The 13,567-nt window shown below is 35.5% G+C and overlaps 1 protein-coding gene across 1 annotated transcript in view; it reads left to right on the plus strand.

Moving 5' to 3' along the window:
- CSMD1 (CUB and Sushi multiple domains 1) overlaps positions 1 to 10,603 on the plus strand; it is a 1,189,318-nt gene extending 1,178,715 nt beyond the window's left edge. The window contains exons 67-70 of the mRNA XM_054196719.1: positions 4 to 116; positions 849 to 936; positions 6,120 to 6,252; positions 9,958 to 10,603. Of these exons, the coding sequence (XP_054052694.1) occupies positions 4 to 116; positions 849 to 936; positions 6,120 to 6,252; positions 9,958 to 10,117 (494 nt within the window). The 3' untranslated portion in view covers positions 10,118 to 10,603. The remainder of the gene's footprint in view (positions 1 to 3; positions 117 to 848; positions 937 to 6,119; positions 6,253 to 9,957) is intronic.
- The last annotated feature ends 2,964 nt before the right edge of the window (positions 10,604 to 13,567 follow it).

The following is a 13,567-nucleotide window of genomic DNA, read 5'->3' on the forward strand; positions in this document are numbered from 1 at the left end:
TAGGTGTTTATAAGAAAGAAGAAGCCCATTTGCTCTTGAAAGTTTTTCAGATTAAAGGACCTAGTGACATTTTTGTAAGCAAGTTTGAAAACGACAACTGGGCGCTGGATGGTTATGTAAGTAATCAGACCCCTATGGATAAAGTTTGCTGAGTTTAAACTTTGAAGTCGTTTGTGACTTCCTACATAACTCTATCCAACTTTTTATATTACAAATATGGAATACAGCACTCTAGATGTCAGTGTAGAGATTGCATTATTTTTCTTTTCAAAAATATGTATACAAATGTCTATCTACCACACTCTCATTAGAATTTTTAGTTTACGAAGGGGAAGGTGGAGTGAATCAGCATATTTTGCCATGTTTTCGCCTTGTTTTCCGAGATAAGAGTGGGAAATTGACCCTTAGAAATACTTTGTTGTTTGGTAAATAGTTCGTTGCAATAAAATTACATTTAATCTTGAAGAAAAAGAGAGTTATTGTCTCTTTGTAGTTCTCCTTTGTGCATCATGATGCTTTCTATGAAAAATAATTTAAAATATGAGAATTCAGTGAACTTCTATATCCATATACTAATTCAATTATGTATATGCAAGTTGAAGAATTTTAAAACCCAGGAATATCCATCGGATAGTTAAAGTCATTCCAGGTGTTATTTTGAAACTTTGTTTAATACTGTTGCAAACTTAAAATGATAAATATTGTATAAGCATAAAGAATTCACTATTTTAAAGAATAAAAGGGAAAATTTGGGCTCCATATATCTACGCTAAGTCAGAAAAACAAATGGCTAAACATTATTACTTATTTATTTCAGAAATCTTTTTTTATGTTTCAACATCTTCTAGGTATCATCAGGGCTTGAAAGAGGTGTTTTTACCTATCAAGGTGATATACATGGAAAAGACTTTGGAAAATTTATGCTCCAAAGACAAGGTAAATGCATTCATAGAGATTTAATATGTTTAATCTTTTTGGGTCTTGCAAGAGTGAATTCAACAAATGACTTGGCTATCTAGCTGAAGTAGGCATGGTTTTTTTATGCCATGAATAATATAAAAAAATATAATGTAATACGCATATTTGAAATATACAGTTCAAATCACAATTTAACTCTGCTTAACATGTTACTATCTCATGTTTTCTTTTATAGCTACCTAATAAGATGATTACAGGATGCTCTTAAAGAGAATGCCTTTGCAACTGCTTGCTTTTCTGTGAATGTCGTTTTGAAAGTAACAGGGGTATCATGCAATGCAAAGATATTTTCTACTCAAATTTATAAATAGCAGTCAGAATCATATAGGAAATTAAAAGGGCAGAATCAACACTGATTTTAATAGTGTCCTTTGGAAGGTGCTTGCTGCTGATGGATGTTTCATGTATATGTATTTAGATACAATTTTGTTTTGTTGCCAAAAATATGAAATGAGTGATTGAGGTATATATTACAGCTGTGGACCCAAGTGCCCCAGCAGCTGGTGAAAAACTAGTTATTTTATTCATAAAATAATTTTGTCATAAAAACTAATAAAACATTTACTCATGAAATATTTATCCATAAAATAGTTTTGGCAAATACCAAGTGTAGACATCTTTATTTCCTGATCCTGGAACTACTGCAGAGTGGTCGAAGCACAGTATATAGGCAGCAAAGCATGGGCGAGGAGGAGGAGGCAGCCTAGCCAATATATCTACACCAGATTGTATCTACATTTTGTAAATTGCCTTGATTGTGTTAACCTCATCGGTGCTTTACCCAGTGCCCTTTAAAGTTCTGCCGAGTCTCCCTTGTATTTCTTTGCTCTATTAGCTGCTGTAATAGCAGTTATCCTATGGATTTTCGTGTCTTGGCCAGTTCTCAGATCGCTATGTATGTTTAGTCACAAGAGGCAGAAACCTTACTCTTCAGAGTCTCAGCCTAAGAACTGCCAATTACTGAAGCCAAATACAATTTCATTCTTCAGAGAAAACTCGTGTGGGACAGATTGTTTGCCTGTACTTTTGTGTAGCCGTTATGACTGTAATATCTAAGCTGCTCTTTCTTTCTGATTTTAACAAGCACACTGTAAACGCGGAGCATCAAGATTTGTTCAAACATCTGTCTTTTTTAGCAGCCTTTGATATCTCAAAGCAGTGAGAGTATGGTTCCTTGGTTTTGTTTGGAGGGGGTGGGGTTTCTGTGTTGTTGTTTTTTTTTTTTCCTTAAAACAAGCCAAAAAAGATATCCATGGTTTGCCAGGTACCCAATAAGAGTTTGGATTCGTGTGTTTTAACAGTGAAATGAGTAACTCATGGGGGTAAATGAAGAAAAAGCAGAATGACAATTCAACAGTGACAGCATTCTCCAGTGGGTGTATACTACAGTAGTGGAAAGCATGGTCCGTATCACTGTTCAGAGTTGCAATATGAGAGCTCAGTTTGTATATTCCCAAGGCTAGTAAGGAGCCAAAGTGTCTAAGTTACAGTTGCGTTCTTAGGCTGAGGGCCTCTCATCTTCAGCAAAGAGCTTGCTACAAATGCAGATACTCTCTCTATTGGATTTCTTTATGTGATTGCTAAATAGGCACTGATTTTGTATAGGTTGCTTGTTCTCTATTGAATAACCTACAGCCAAAAGGAAACAGCAAATTTCCAGGCAACACAGGTCATAATTGTCCATACCCTCTCATATTCAAGGGTAACTTGCTTTGTTTTTAAAAGCTATTCTGTTCCTGAATATTCTGCTGAGGTAATGATCTCGTGTGTCCTCCAGCTGAAGACTTAACATATTTCTCTTTCTGCAGGAAGTTAAATTATTTGCTGCCTTTACACTAAGCCAGAAGTATGCATAAACTATGTATGCACTGGTGCATACATAATGTAATATGAAATTTTTCACCTGCAAGCATACTTCAAAAACAGCATTTACTGAGAAATGCTTGGTTAACTGTGAAAGACCAACCTATTTGATGAAGAATTCCCTATCACACAGTACTAGAGAAAGACCAGGTTCAGTGGATACGCCTAGTCTTGGGACTTAATGACTAGAAAACAGAAAGAACTTTTGTTTCTAAGTACTGTTTATCCCCTTTCATAAGTTTTCTTGTATTCTTATAGAATAACCCATAGGGCAAAAAGATCTCTGTTGTCAGTTTGACAAAAGACTTAGAACTGTATCTGAGCCTGTTTAAGGGGTCCAAGTTGTGACAACAAATTATTTAACCTGTTTCACCAAGTAATCAGTCATTGCTGGGGGCTTTTGCTTGTTTTGTTATGTTTTAATAACTGGAAGTTAAAAATTTGCAGCTTTTAGCTGCAAGTCTGTGGCTACGTTCAGTTTCTGTAATTTCTGAGTGCCTGTGCCTCACCACTACAGTTCTAGAACATGTTTATTCTAAAGTCTTGGCCTTGTTCATTCCAATCTGGACTGTACTTTAAAATTGTATGAAAAGGTGGCTTTGTAAGAAGAGAAACTTGCTTCACCAAGTGATTCTTTTCCTATATTTATTTCCTCTGCGTAAATACAATGACCCACTTCTCCCTCCTTTTTTTTTCTTCAAAGTACTTTTTCAGTTTATCCAGATTGAGATAACAAATATTTTCAAGAAATATGAAAGATGAATAATTAATTTGCATCTGTGATATATTTGATCAATGCCTGTGAAATACATGTTCATTTCTTGAAATTGATCAACTCTTAAAAGCGTTGAACATCATGAGATGTGAAATGAAAATTTCACTCTATAAAGGTGTCATCCTTCCTCTCCAGATCTTTTAGCACAGCTTTCCTCATTCCCAAAGAAACTCTACATCTAAACAGGATACTCACAGCTTCAGAGTACAAAATGATTGTGCATTAGCTAATGCACAAATAGATAGCTAGAACTAATGAGTTATGAGACTATATGTTAATATACTCCTCATAAGCAATGAGGTACCCAAAGAGTCCTTGCTATCCAGCAGTTATCAGTCAGGTCCAGTCTCTGTTGCTCCTTGGAAGCTGCTGACTTGCTTTCTGTGTTGGTATTTATTCTCTGAAATCCTTGAGCAGCTAACCGTCCTTGTCTCAGAAATTACTCTTCTACCTGTAATTCTACTTTTCTTATCTTGCATGGCTTTCACTGTCACATTTTCTCCCACTTCAACAGCAGTTCTCTTAGTAAAACTGAGCCGTGCTCTACTAATACCAGACAGTTGAAACTCCTGGCCTAGGAGTTACAGGGGAAATGTATTTGAAAGCTCCAAACAATGATAAGGAAATGCTCTTAATGAATATTATCTTTCAAAAAGTATTATTTTCTAGTATGTATAAAGGACAGAACTCAGTAGCCCTCTGAAGGGTAGAAGTACACAGAATCACAGAATGGTAGGGATCGGAATAGATCATCTTCAGAGATCAACCCCCTGCCAGAGCAGGGTCACCTAGAGCAGATTGCACAGGAATACATCCAGGCGGGTTTTGAATGTCTCCAGAGAAGCTTGCACAATAATGATTTCACTGTTGCTGTTTTCAGGAGGCTAAAGAAACCCCTGATATTCTGCGAAATCTTACTGAATATCCCTCTATTAAATAACATGTTTCCCAGTGACAAAGTATAGTTTTTTTAATGAAAAGAAAAAGAAACTATTTTTGCACTCTTTTTTTATTTATTTTATTTTTTTGGTATATTAGCATGCAGTTATTTCCACTTTTGTTTTTTAAGCTGTGGAAGCAATTAATACCTAAATTAGAGCAGTACAATAGGCTTTCCTATTTCTCATCATAATAACGCTGCCAGAATAAATACAAAGTTCACATCAGGATATGTGTAATCACAAACAACTCTGAAAATGATTGTAATGGGTAGACCCAACTGTGTTTTAGTTAAATTGAGTCTCATACATGAAGAAAACTCTGATTATCCAGAATTGCAGCAACGATTCTCTTCCATAATGAAAAGCACACCCAATGCACAGTCAAAACCTGGTCAACATTTCTCCAATGGCAATTTAATACAATTTTGTAATTTAATTTTGTAATTAATTAATACATTTTGTAAAATGAATTGCAGAAAATGTATTATGATCTTAGCAATTGAAACATACAAGTTTTAAAAATATCTAACAGAACAAAAACGTACCTTGTTCCTCTTTTGCATTGAGCTTGAACTGCAAGAAGTCATAGGAGAAATGTTTGTTTCTGCCTCAGTTTTGCAACTTATTTAGATATTTCAGTAGACTGCTGAAAGCAGCACAATGGCTGTGTCTCTGCTATCTAACTGGTCTGTGCCAGTGCCCTAAAAACACTGATTGATGCTGTTGCCATCAATGAGGAAGTCGTGCTGTTTGAGACGGTGTGTACTGGTGGGTTGGAGCATTTTTGAGTGGTAAATACCAGTGTCTCCTATTAAATTTTCTATAATTTTTGCTTTAAAATTTTCATCCTTCACAATTTGTATTGTCAAGTTGGACAATTATTAAGCGATTTAATAATACTTGTCTTTATACTGATGAAAAAATGTGTTCTGCAAAATGCCTTACAGTCCGGGTTATCTGCTTGTCCACAACAGGAACCTGGCGAGGCCATGCCTTTGCATTCCCTGCACCTCAGTTTTATTCCAATCCAAACGTAGCTGCCACAGGCTCTAAAACATGCTCGTGTTTCACCCCTAAAGGCAGGCTGTAAAGCAGCCAAGACATGCACGCAGGTGCACGGACCTGGGAGCTGAGCAGAACCATCGTGGTTTATTGCAGTTACCTCAGTTCTCTCTTCCTTTTTCATGTCTGATGTGGTCTCACGTTGCTGCTTGTTTCTCAGCTGAATGTTAAGGCTGCAAGCATAGAATATTTTGTGCAGTATTAATAATATATTTTTTTTTGAAGAAGGTAAATGGCTTAAATTTATTAAATTAGTGACTCGTGAGAGAGGTGTAGTTCATAACTATTTTACTTGCTGACTACTGTTTTCAGGTCATTTTGATAGTTATTGGTACATTATTAAGTGGTTTTAACAACATTTATAATGCATGCTATTTTATTCATGTTTTTAAATACGATTATTTTATCAAGACACCATTTTCTTGTATTCTTTAATAAAGAGAGAACTGTGAGATAGAAAACCTGGGAATTTTATTTCTACCCTTTTTGTTTCATTTCAGGTCCTTTAAGTGCAGACACAGACCTTTCAAATCACTACTATGGTACAAACAGCAGTTCTGTTGCAGCTGCCATCCTGGTACCATTCTTTGCTCTAATATTATCAGGGTTTGCATTTTACCTCTACAAACACAGGTATTGTAAATGTTATTTATTCCGCAACTTAATAAGCTTTTTGTTTTAATTTTGATAGGTAAGTGTAACTAGACAGCAGAATACTAAAGCTTGCAAGAATATCTTTTCTCCAGAAAGACAAAAATTTCTAAGTATTCCCGTGAAGGGGTTCAGTGCAGGGCAGTTCTTAATGCCGAACAATTAGAAAAATGAGTCATCGTGTTAGGGAGCAAAGATCTGTCAACCTTCTTGGTTCGTTAGGTTGAATCAGATTGAAATCTCAGGTCACATGTTTTATTCTTTCATTTTAATGCTTTATTAAGTTGAATGTATGCTGCTTCTTTCAAAATGCTTATGAGTATTAATTATGCAAGCTGAAAAATCCATAAATCCCATGAGGGAACAGCCTATAATGAGACTACTTACAGTACATGCTGAATAAGCTAGTGGATGCTACTAGAATTGGCATCACTTCAGCTCATATGAAACTTTTATATGTCATTAGATAATATAATAAATCCAACCAGCTTGTCTGAATTTGTGTTAAAAGCTGATATCTATGTATCTATTGAACATTTGTTCATTCTGAGTGCTATTTTCTAGAGCTTTCTGGAACAATTCTTATATTTTTGTACTGAGGTACAATAGTCTCTGACCTGCAAAATGGTGTTTAAAAAAAAGGCTGATTTTTAATAACATGCTCTTAAAACTTTTGTCCTGTAATCATGATACCAAGAGGATTTCATGATTATAAGAAATCACGTGGACAAACTGAAGTCCACCATTGCCCTGTGATAGACTAGACTGTCTACCTATCTCAGCATTAGATGATTTAGGAGAAAGAAATTGCAGTGGGGCTTGAACTTGTGAACTCCAGTTAAAATGATACATGTCCTGAAATGTAATATAGCCTTTTGTTGAAAAAACTGCTCAGGAAGAGCTATGAACTCTGTCTCAGAACGTGGTATTGTAAGATGCCTTTTTGGTGCCTAGAGATTGGCATTCTCAGGTAGCTCCTCTGCAATGGGGGGAACCTAAACAGCAGGCATTCAGATGGGTTGAAGAGATGGAACATAAAGGGAACATTGTTGTTACTTTGCTCTTAGAAATAGGAAGCAAACCCTAAGAAAAATTAATAAAAGTGGATTGTGACATAGGGGTACGTAGGGGTTTATTCTGTGAAGTTTGTTGTGTCCTAAGTGAGCAGCGGAGATTCTGTTTTCTATTTAGAAGAGATATAAATGTATTTAAGAGAGATAAAATTTAAGCTTCAGATGAGCAGCTGTAATTCCAGTGTTTATGGTTCTGCTGGTGCAGCATTGAAGTTCTGCCTACCTTAGCCTAATTTCAATGCATTAGATATGTATGATTCAAACAATTTCTTCCATTAAACCACAATTTTTAGAGGAATTATCAGTGTCATATGGTAATCAGAAAATTAATAAATTGATTACTGATGTAAAGTAACTTTAGGTCACCTTTATTCTCTTTAAAACAAAGGATGTTCCAAAGGAAAGAGGACAGAATATGTGACTTTTGAAGGCACTTTCTTGAAATTACTTTAATGAGCAGAATAACAACATGAAATTTTCACAATGATGTGATAGTAGTTATGCCCCTAGAGGCTCTCTCTAGCAGAGAATTCGAAGGTCTTCTTAGGGGATGATTTTATGGATGTTTCTGCTGTGCCTATGTCAGATTAATACCATCTAATCAGAACCAGGGTTGTTAAACCTTTTTTACACAGTTTCTGTAACTTTTATCTGACAGACAGGGATTGCTTCCAGAATGAAGACAGCATCTCAGTCTTTCTGAACAAAATAAAAATATATTTAATTACTTACACTTAGGAAAGCTCCTAGTTAAGATTTCTAAGCACATTTTGTTACTTCTAAAATGAAAATATGCAGAAAAGGACATATTTATGAGTAAAAAATTATTTGTAGATTGTCAGTTTCCATTACCGACATCTTTCCAGTAATAATTTAATAAGTGATAACGCTATCCAAAACAGTATCATCTTCTAAAAAAGATTTTTTTTCAGGAACACTTTTCTGAAGTTTTATCATGAGATTCTTTTCTAAACTGTTTTAAGTTTATTAAGCACCAAGCATCTACATTTTGCACTTTGTTGACTTATTACCTATTGGTTGACTTGCCCTATTTGAATTACATGTATAAAATTATACATTGAATCTCCTTTATGTATTTGTTTAGGTACTTTAGATGCTAAGAGATTTAAGGTGAAAGTAGTAAAATATAATATACTAGGATATCATTTTAGTGGATATATCAGAAAGTCTGCACAATCCTGTTTTATTTTTCATTTAATTATTGGCTTAATATGTTCTAGCAGAACTTTGCATAAAAATGTGAATATCCTGGAAGTTTTGATATGTTCTTTATGGTGGTAAAACACTATCCAAAATAGAAGACTGTTTATTGAATGATAATTCTTTCTACCCTTTGATATTCAAATGTCAAAATTTACGTGAATATTAGTTAGGATTCAATCAATCGGATTGCATATGTTTGGACATAGAAAATCTGTGTCAAGGTATTTAGTAGTGTTTGTTGCTGGAAGTATTTATGGAGGTAAGCAGGCATGCTATGGCAGATCTATCTGCAATAACTGAAATTACTGACCCTTATCTGAAGGTTACTAGCACTGGCAGTGGAATATATTCTGGACACTTGCCATGTCAGTGCAAGAGTTGCCTGATTGAAGCTGCGCTGGCTGACTTTGCACTGACTTAGATGTAGTAGTACCCAGGAGACCTGTTACAGCACTTGACTGGTGCAACACTTCCTGCTCTGGAATGGTAATAAACAGCTGATAGCAGCAAATTACTAAACCGTTCTATCTACCTCTGCTTGAAAATCTCTAAGTCAATGAAATCTGTTGGTGTTTATCTTGTCTAAAACCCAAGATCCTATTGAAAGGATGGATTAGGAGCCACTCACTCTCATCTTTCTATGTCCACCTAGTCATCTACTCCATTCAAGTCTTTTAAACTGACAGTTTGTGTCAATCTTCGTCAGAACATTTGCACAGATGATCCAGTTGCCTTCCTAGGTATACTGTAAAAGTGTGGGTAAAATCCCAAATCTGCAGGAAAGTGAATTGGAATATGCTTGATGGGGATCAAATTAAATTAATCATATTAAAGATGCTAGTGTAGTTTTGACATTAATATCAATACTTTAGAAAGACAAGCATATATATATATTTTTATAAATTGGTAAGGTGTTAATTTAGTAAAACTGGAATAAGTGTTTCCGCTCTGTATAAGGATTCTTTTATGGTCAGCATTCTAAAACTGAAAATGTTATCAGAATATATCATAATTTTTATTGTACGTTGCTTTACTTTTGGCTGACAGTTTTGGCAGTAACAACAAGCTATGAAGTTGTCATATTTTTGACACTTTTATAGTGGAAAATGCATACCTGTATTTTGCGTACATTGTCTCTGTGCTTTGTAGCATCAGTTTGCCCGTTAGGAATTCGAGTTCTTCTCTTCATGCAACGAAAAATAACTTCCAGACAGATTTCTCTTACTTTTTAAGTTCTTCAACATCCTGTATGAGCTCCTTCTATCACTTCTAGACTGAGTTGTGCAACTTGTTTAGACAGGATGGAAGCATTATAGATAAAAATTACAGTAAGTGTAAAATGTTTATTTTTAAGGGTTACTAACGATTTCTTGTCTTTTTTTTTTCCCAGAACAAGACCAAAAGTACAATACAATGGGTATGCTGGACATGAAAACAGTAATGGACAGGCTTCATTTGAAAATCCCATGTATGACACAAACTTAAAACCCACAGAAGCAAAGGCTGTGAGGTTTGATACGACTCTGAACACAGTTTGTACAGTGGTATAGCCTTCAGTGCCCAATATGACTGATTCATAGCCATACCTCTGATGGACAAGCAGTAATTCCTTTGGTGCCATATACCAGTTTCCCTTTCTCTTGGCTTTGCTGCTGTAATCTTTAACATCTTCTGTCAGCCTACATGCAGCTAAATTTTCTGGTAAAAACGTGTCAGTCTTCTGGGGATCAGACAAAGAATATTTTTTCATCTGAAGTTGGATCAAAATGCCTGGCTGCATCTGCTTCAAATCAAGGCACACTTTAAGGAAGACTGCCAAGTCATGCCAATTTTTCATATTTAATGCCTCAGACTTTCATATTTGTATGTGGCTGGATGCCTTTCAATGCATTCTTCTGGGCACTTGGATAAATCCTTTGAGTACTGTAACAAATGATAGCACCACAGATTATCCCCGGGAATATTCTGAAGAAATAAAGCTCTCTTGAAGAAGACAACCTTCCTTGAGGTTGCATACACCTGCAAATGCTTTACCATTGAAATCTTGCTAAAATTAAAAAACAAAAAAAGCTTACAGTGTATCTCATACATAGGGCAGTTTGCCAATTTCCCAATCAGCCGTTATATTGCAAAACGTTAATGCACAATTTTTTTGCACTAGGGTGTTATGGATGACTAAGATGCTGGTAAAAATATACAGGGTTTCTACACACTGTCCATTGTATATAGACATTCACTCACTCTTTGCCAAGCAAAACATTCCACAATAAATTTACTTAGAATATTAAATTATGAGACCCATGCTTAGCACCAGTGAAAATCCTGTGTGATAGAGGACAATATTCCTTTTGTCAATTTTTGACTAAATTTCTTTGTAAACATGATTACAAGTCACTGGAGACTTTCAGCCAGAACAAGAGCCCACTTCTAAGAAATTTTCATTGCCAGTATTGTTTTCTTCTGAACTCAGTCATCAGTTACCATTGTCAGTATCATACTATTTAACAGCAGGGGGGTTAGCAGCTATTGCTGCTTGCCATGTACAAATGTGAATAGTAATTTATTTTAGATAGCTCATAAAGCCTGTGAGCCTGTGCTCATAATACAGTCTTCCCTTTTGCATTTTTTTCCATTTTTTTCTGGTAAGATGACATCATTTTCGGATGTTATACATGGAACTAAACAACATTACAGTAGCATATGTAAACCCAGTGCAAATTGTCTATAACAAGCTGTCAGTCAGTTTCTACTTTGAACAAAGAGAAATATTCAACTATCTTTGCTTTCTGTTTCCTTTTGGATTTTTTAAACACACTGCTTACTGCTTTTGTACTTACACGGTTTGACAGAGAAAGTTAGACATTTGTAAATATGAATGGTTGAGTAAATCATTAACATTTGCTTAGAAATAGAGGTTTTATTGAATGAAAACAAACAAAGATGCCATTGGGCAGATTAATTAAATTGAGTTTTATAATTAGGAAATTACAGGAAATAATAAATCAAAGTCTGATTTTAGTCATACATGTTGAGCTCAGAAAGCAGGAAAGTTGCTTTGCTTTTCTTTAAAATTCGGGGGGTTTTTTTGTTGTTGTTGTTGTTCTGTTTTAGTTTTCTGAATTTCAAACTGTCCTAATGTCCAGTTGCTATCAGAACCTGTGGAGAAATGTTTCTGAACTCCATATGTGTGTAGGTCTGGCTGTTATACACAAAACAAAAAGCCCAATGTAAGCCCAATAACAGGTTTTTCAGCTAATGTTGCAGAACGCAAAGAAAATTTCAAAGGTAACCCTTGGTCAGCTTAACAACTCTACATCTGTTAGATGAAAAATGCCAGCAATATAATACAGTATTGTAGGGCCTCCAGCTGTTATATTCTTCATATGAGCAAGAAACTCTGAAGAAAATTTAATAAATAATCCTTTCCAGTCAGTTCCTTGTTCATTTTGTTAGTAGTTTTTGGCTTTCTTTTTCGTTTGTTTCTGAGGTTTTTGTGCAGTAAGTTTCATTTATCTGTCACATCTCAGAGCCCTTCGCATTTCCTGAGAAAGAACAAAGTCATCAGATCAAAGTTGTTGTCCTGATCCTCCCTCATGTAGAGGAAGTCGCTCTGCAAATGAAGAGCTTCCGTAGGAACAGTGGGCCAGGGAGGGAAGCTGTTGTGTGATTAAAGTTTTTGACGGGTGTTCAAAATCAACATTACTGCTTTGGAAGTCTTTCTCTAGTGGCGATGGCAGAAAAAAGTTGTAGTATTGAAAACAAGCGCAAAATTCTAGCTAAGCAGCTGTTTTTGATGTTTTCTACTCCTGCCCATACAGTGTACTCTTCAGTGAGCTGTCTCACTATGGCCACCGAGGAACCTGTTGGAGGAAAGGTCCCAGAAAAGAGAATAGTTAAATTATTTGATCTTTTGTGTCAGAGAGCCCAGATCCTGTGAATCCTTTGTCTAGTGGTTGATTTTGGGGAGATTATGTAAGGAGTGCTTATCCCAAGTGAGTGTTCTTTGATCAGGGACACTCAAAATTGGGGCACAATGACAAATTATCCGAAGATGTTTGTTTGGAGTATTGATTAAACAGGAGCTTCAGACTGGAACCCAAGCAAAGGAAAGCTCTCGTAGTTTTATCAGTTCTGTCCACATCCTTCAGAGGCCTCTCCTTCTCTGCTATGTTTGAGTCTGCTGTTCAGGTTGGAGCTCTTTCTCCTCGAGTTATTTTACAGAGGGCCGTGTATGCATGCACTTACATATGGTGCTTCATCAGAATAAGACTCTTAAAATGTCGTGCAGTGGTTGGGTAATGGCAGCCAGGAAATCTGCTTTCTGAGATATATGCAGAAGACTTTTCCCCCAGTGTTGACCAGATCATTATGACGGGCTAATAATACATGCTATGTATTTTTTTAAAAAAACAGGTTATGTGCTTCAAAGCTGTTAAAAACTGCTGCTTGTATCACACATCTTGCCTTTCTCCAGGCTAGCTGCAATAATTTTTTTTCTTGTGTAAAATATTTTGTAAACAAAGAAAAGCTGTTATTAAAAAGAAAAAAAAAAAAAAGGGTGGGAGGGTGAGGGTGGGGGGTTGGGGAAGAGCGCCGGCATTATGATCAAGTCAATCTAATTTTCATTCCCAGTATTTCATTCTGCCATTTCACTACATGCTGCTGTGACATGAAGTAGGTGCAAACGAACTTTTTGTACAGAGATATATTTTTTATGAAGAATTTGTAAAATTATTAAATATGCTGTACTTTTTTGATTAATGTAGGTAAATTGTTAAAAATAAATGTTTTTACAATACAAAAAATTGTAATTTTCCCAATAATGTAAAATTTACCATCTTTAGCTGATTTACAGTTCTGATCCTATTACACATGTATTAATATTAAAGTGGCCTGTTTAAAATAAACAGTATTCTCTTTGGCAAAAAAATAAATACTATAAAAGATTGTAATATAGCCTGTGCAATGCCACCTACCTTGAAAGCAAAATCAGAGTTCTA

The sequence above is a fragment of the Rissa tridactyla genome, chromosome 3, assembly GCF_028500815.1.
Source record: "Rissa tridactyla isolate bRisTri1 chromosome 3, bRisTri1.patW.cur.20221130, whole genome shotgun sequence".
Lineage (NCBI taxonomy): Eukaryota > Metazoa > Chordata > Aves > Charadriiformes > Laridae > Rissa > Rissa tridactyla.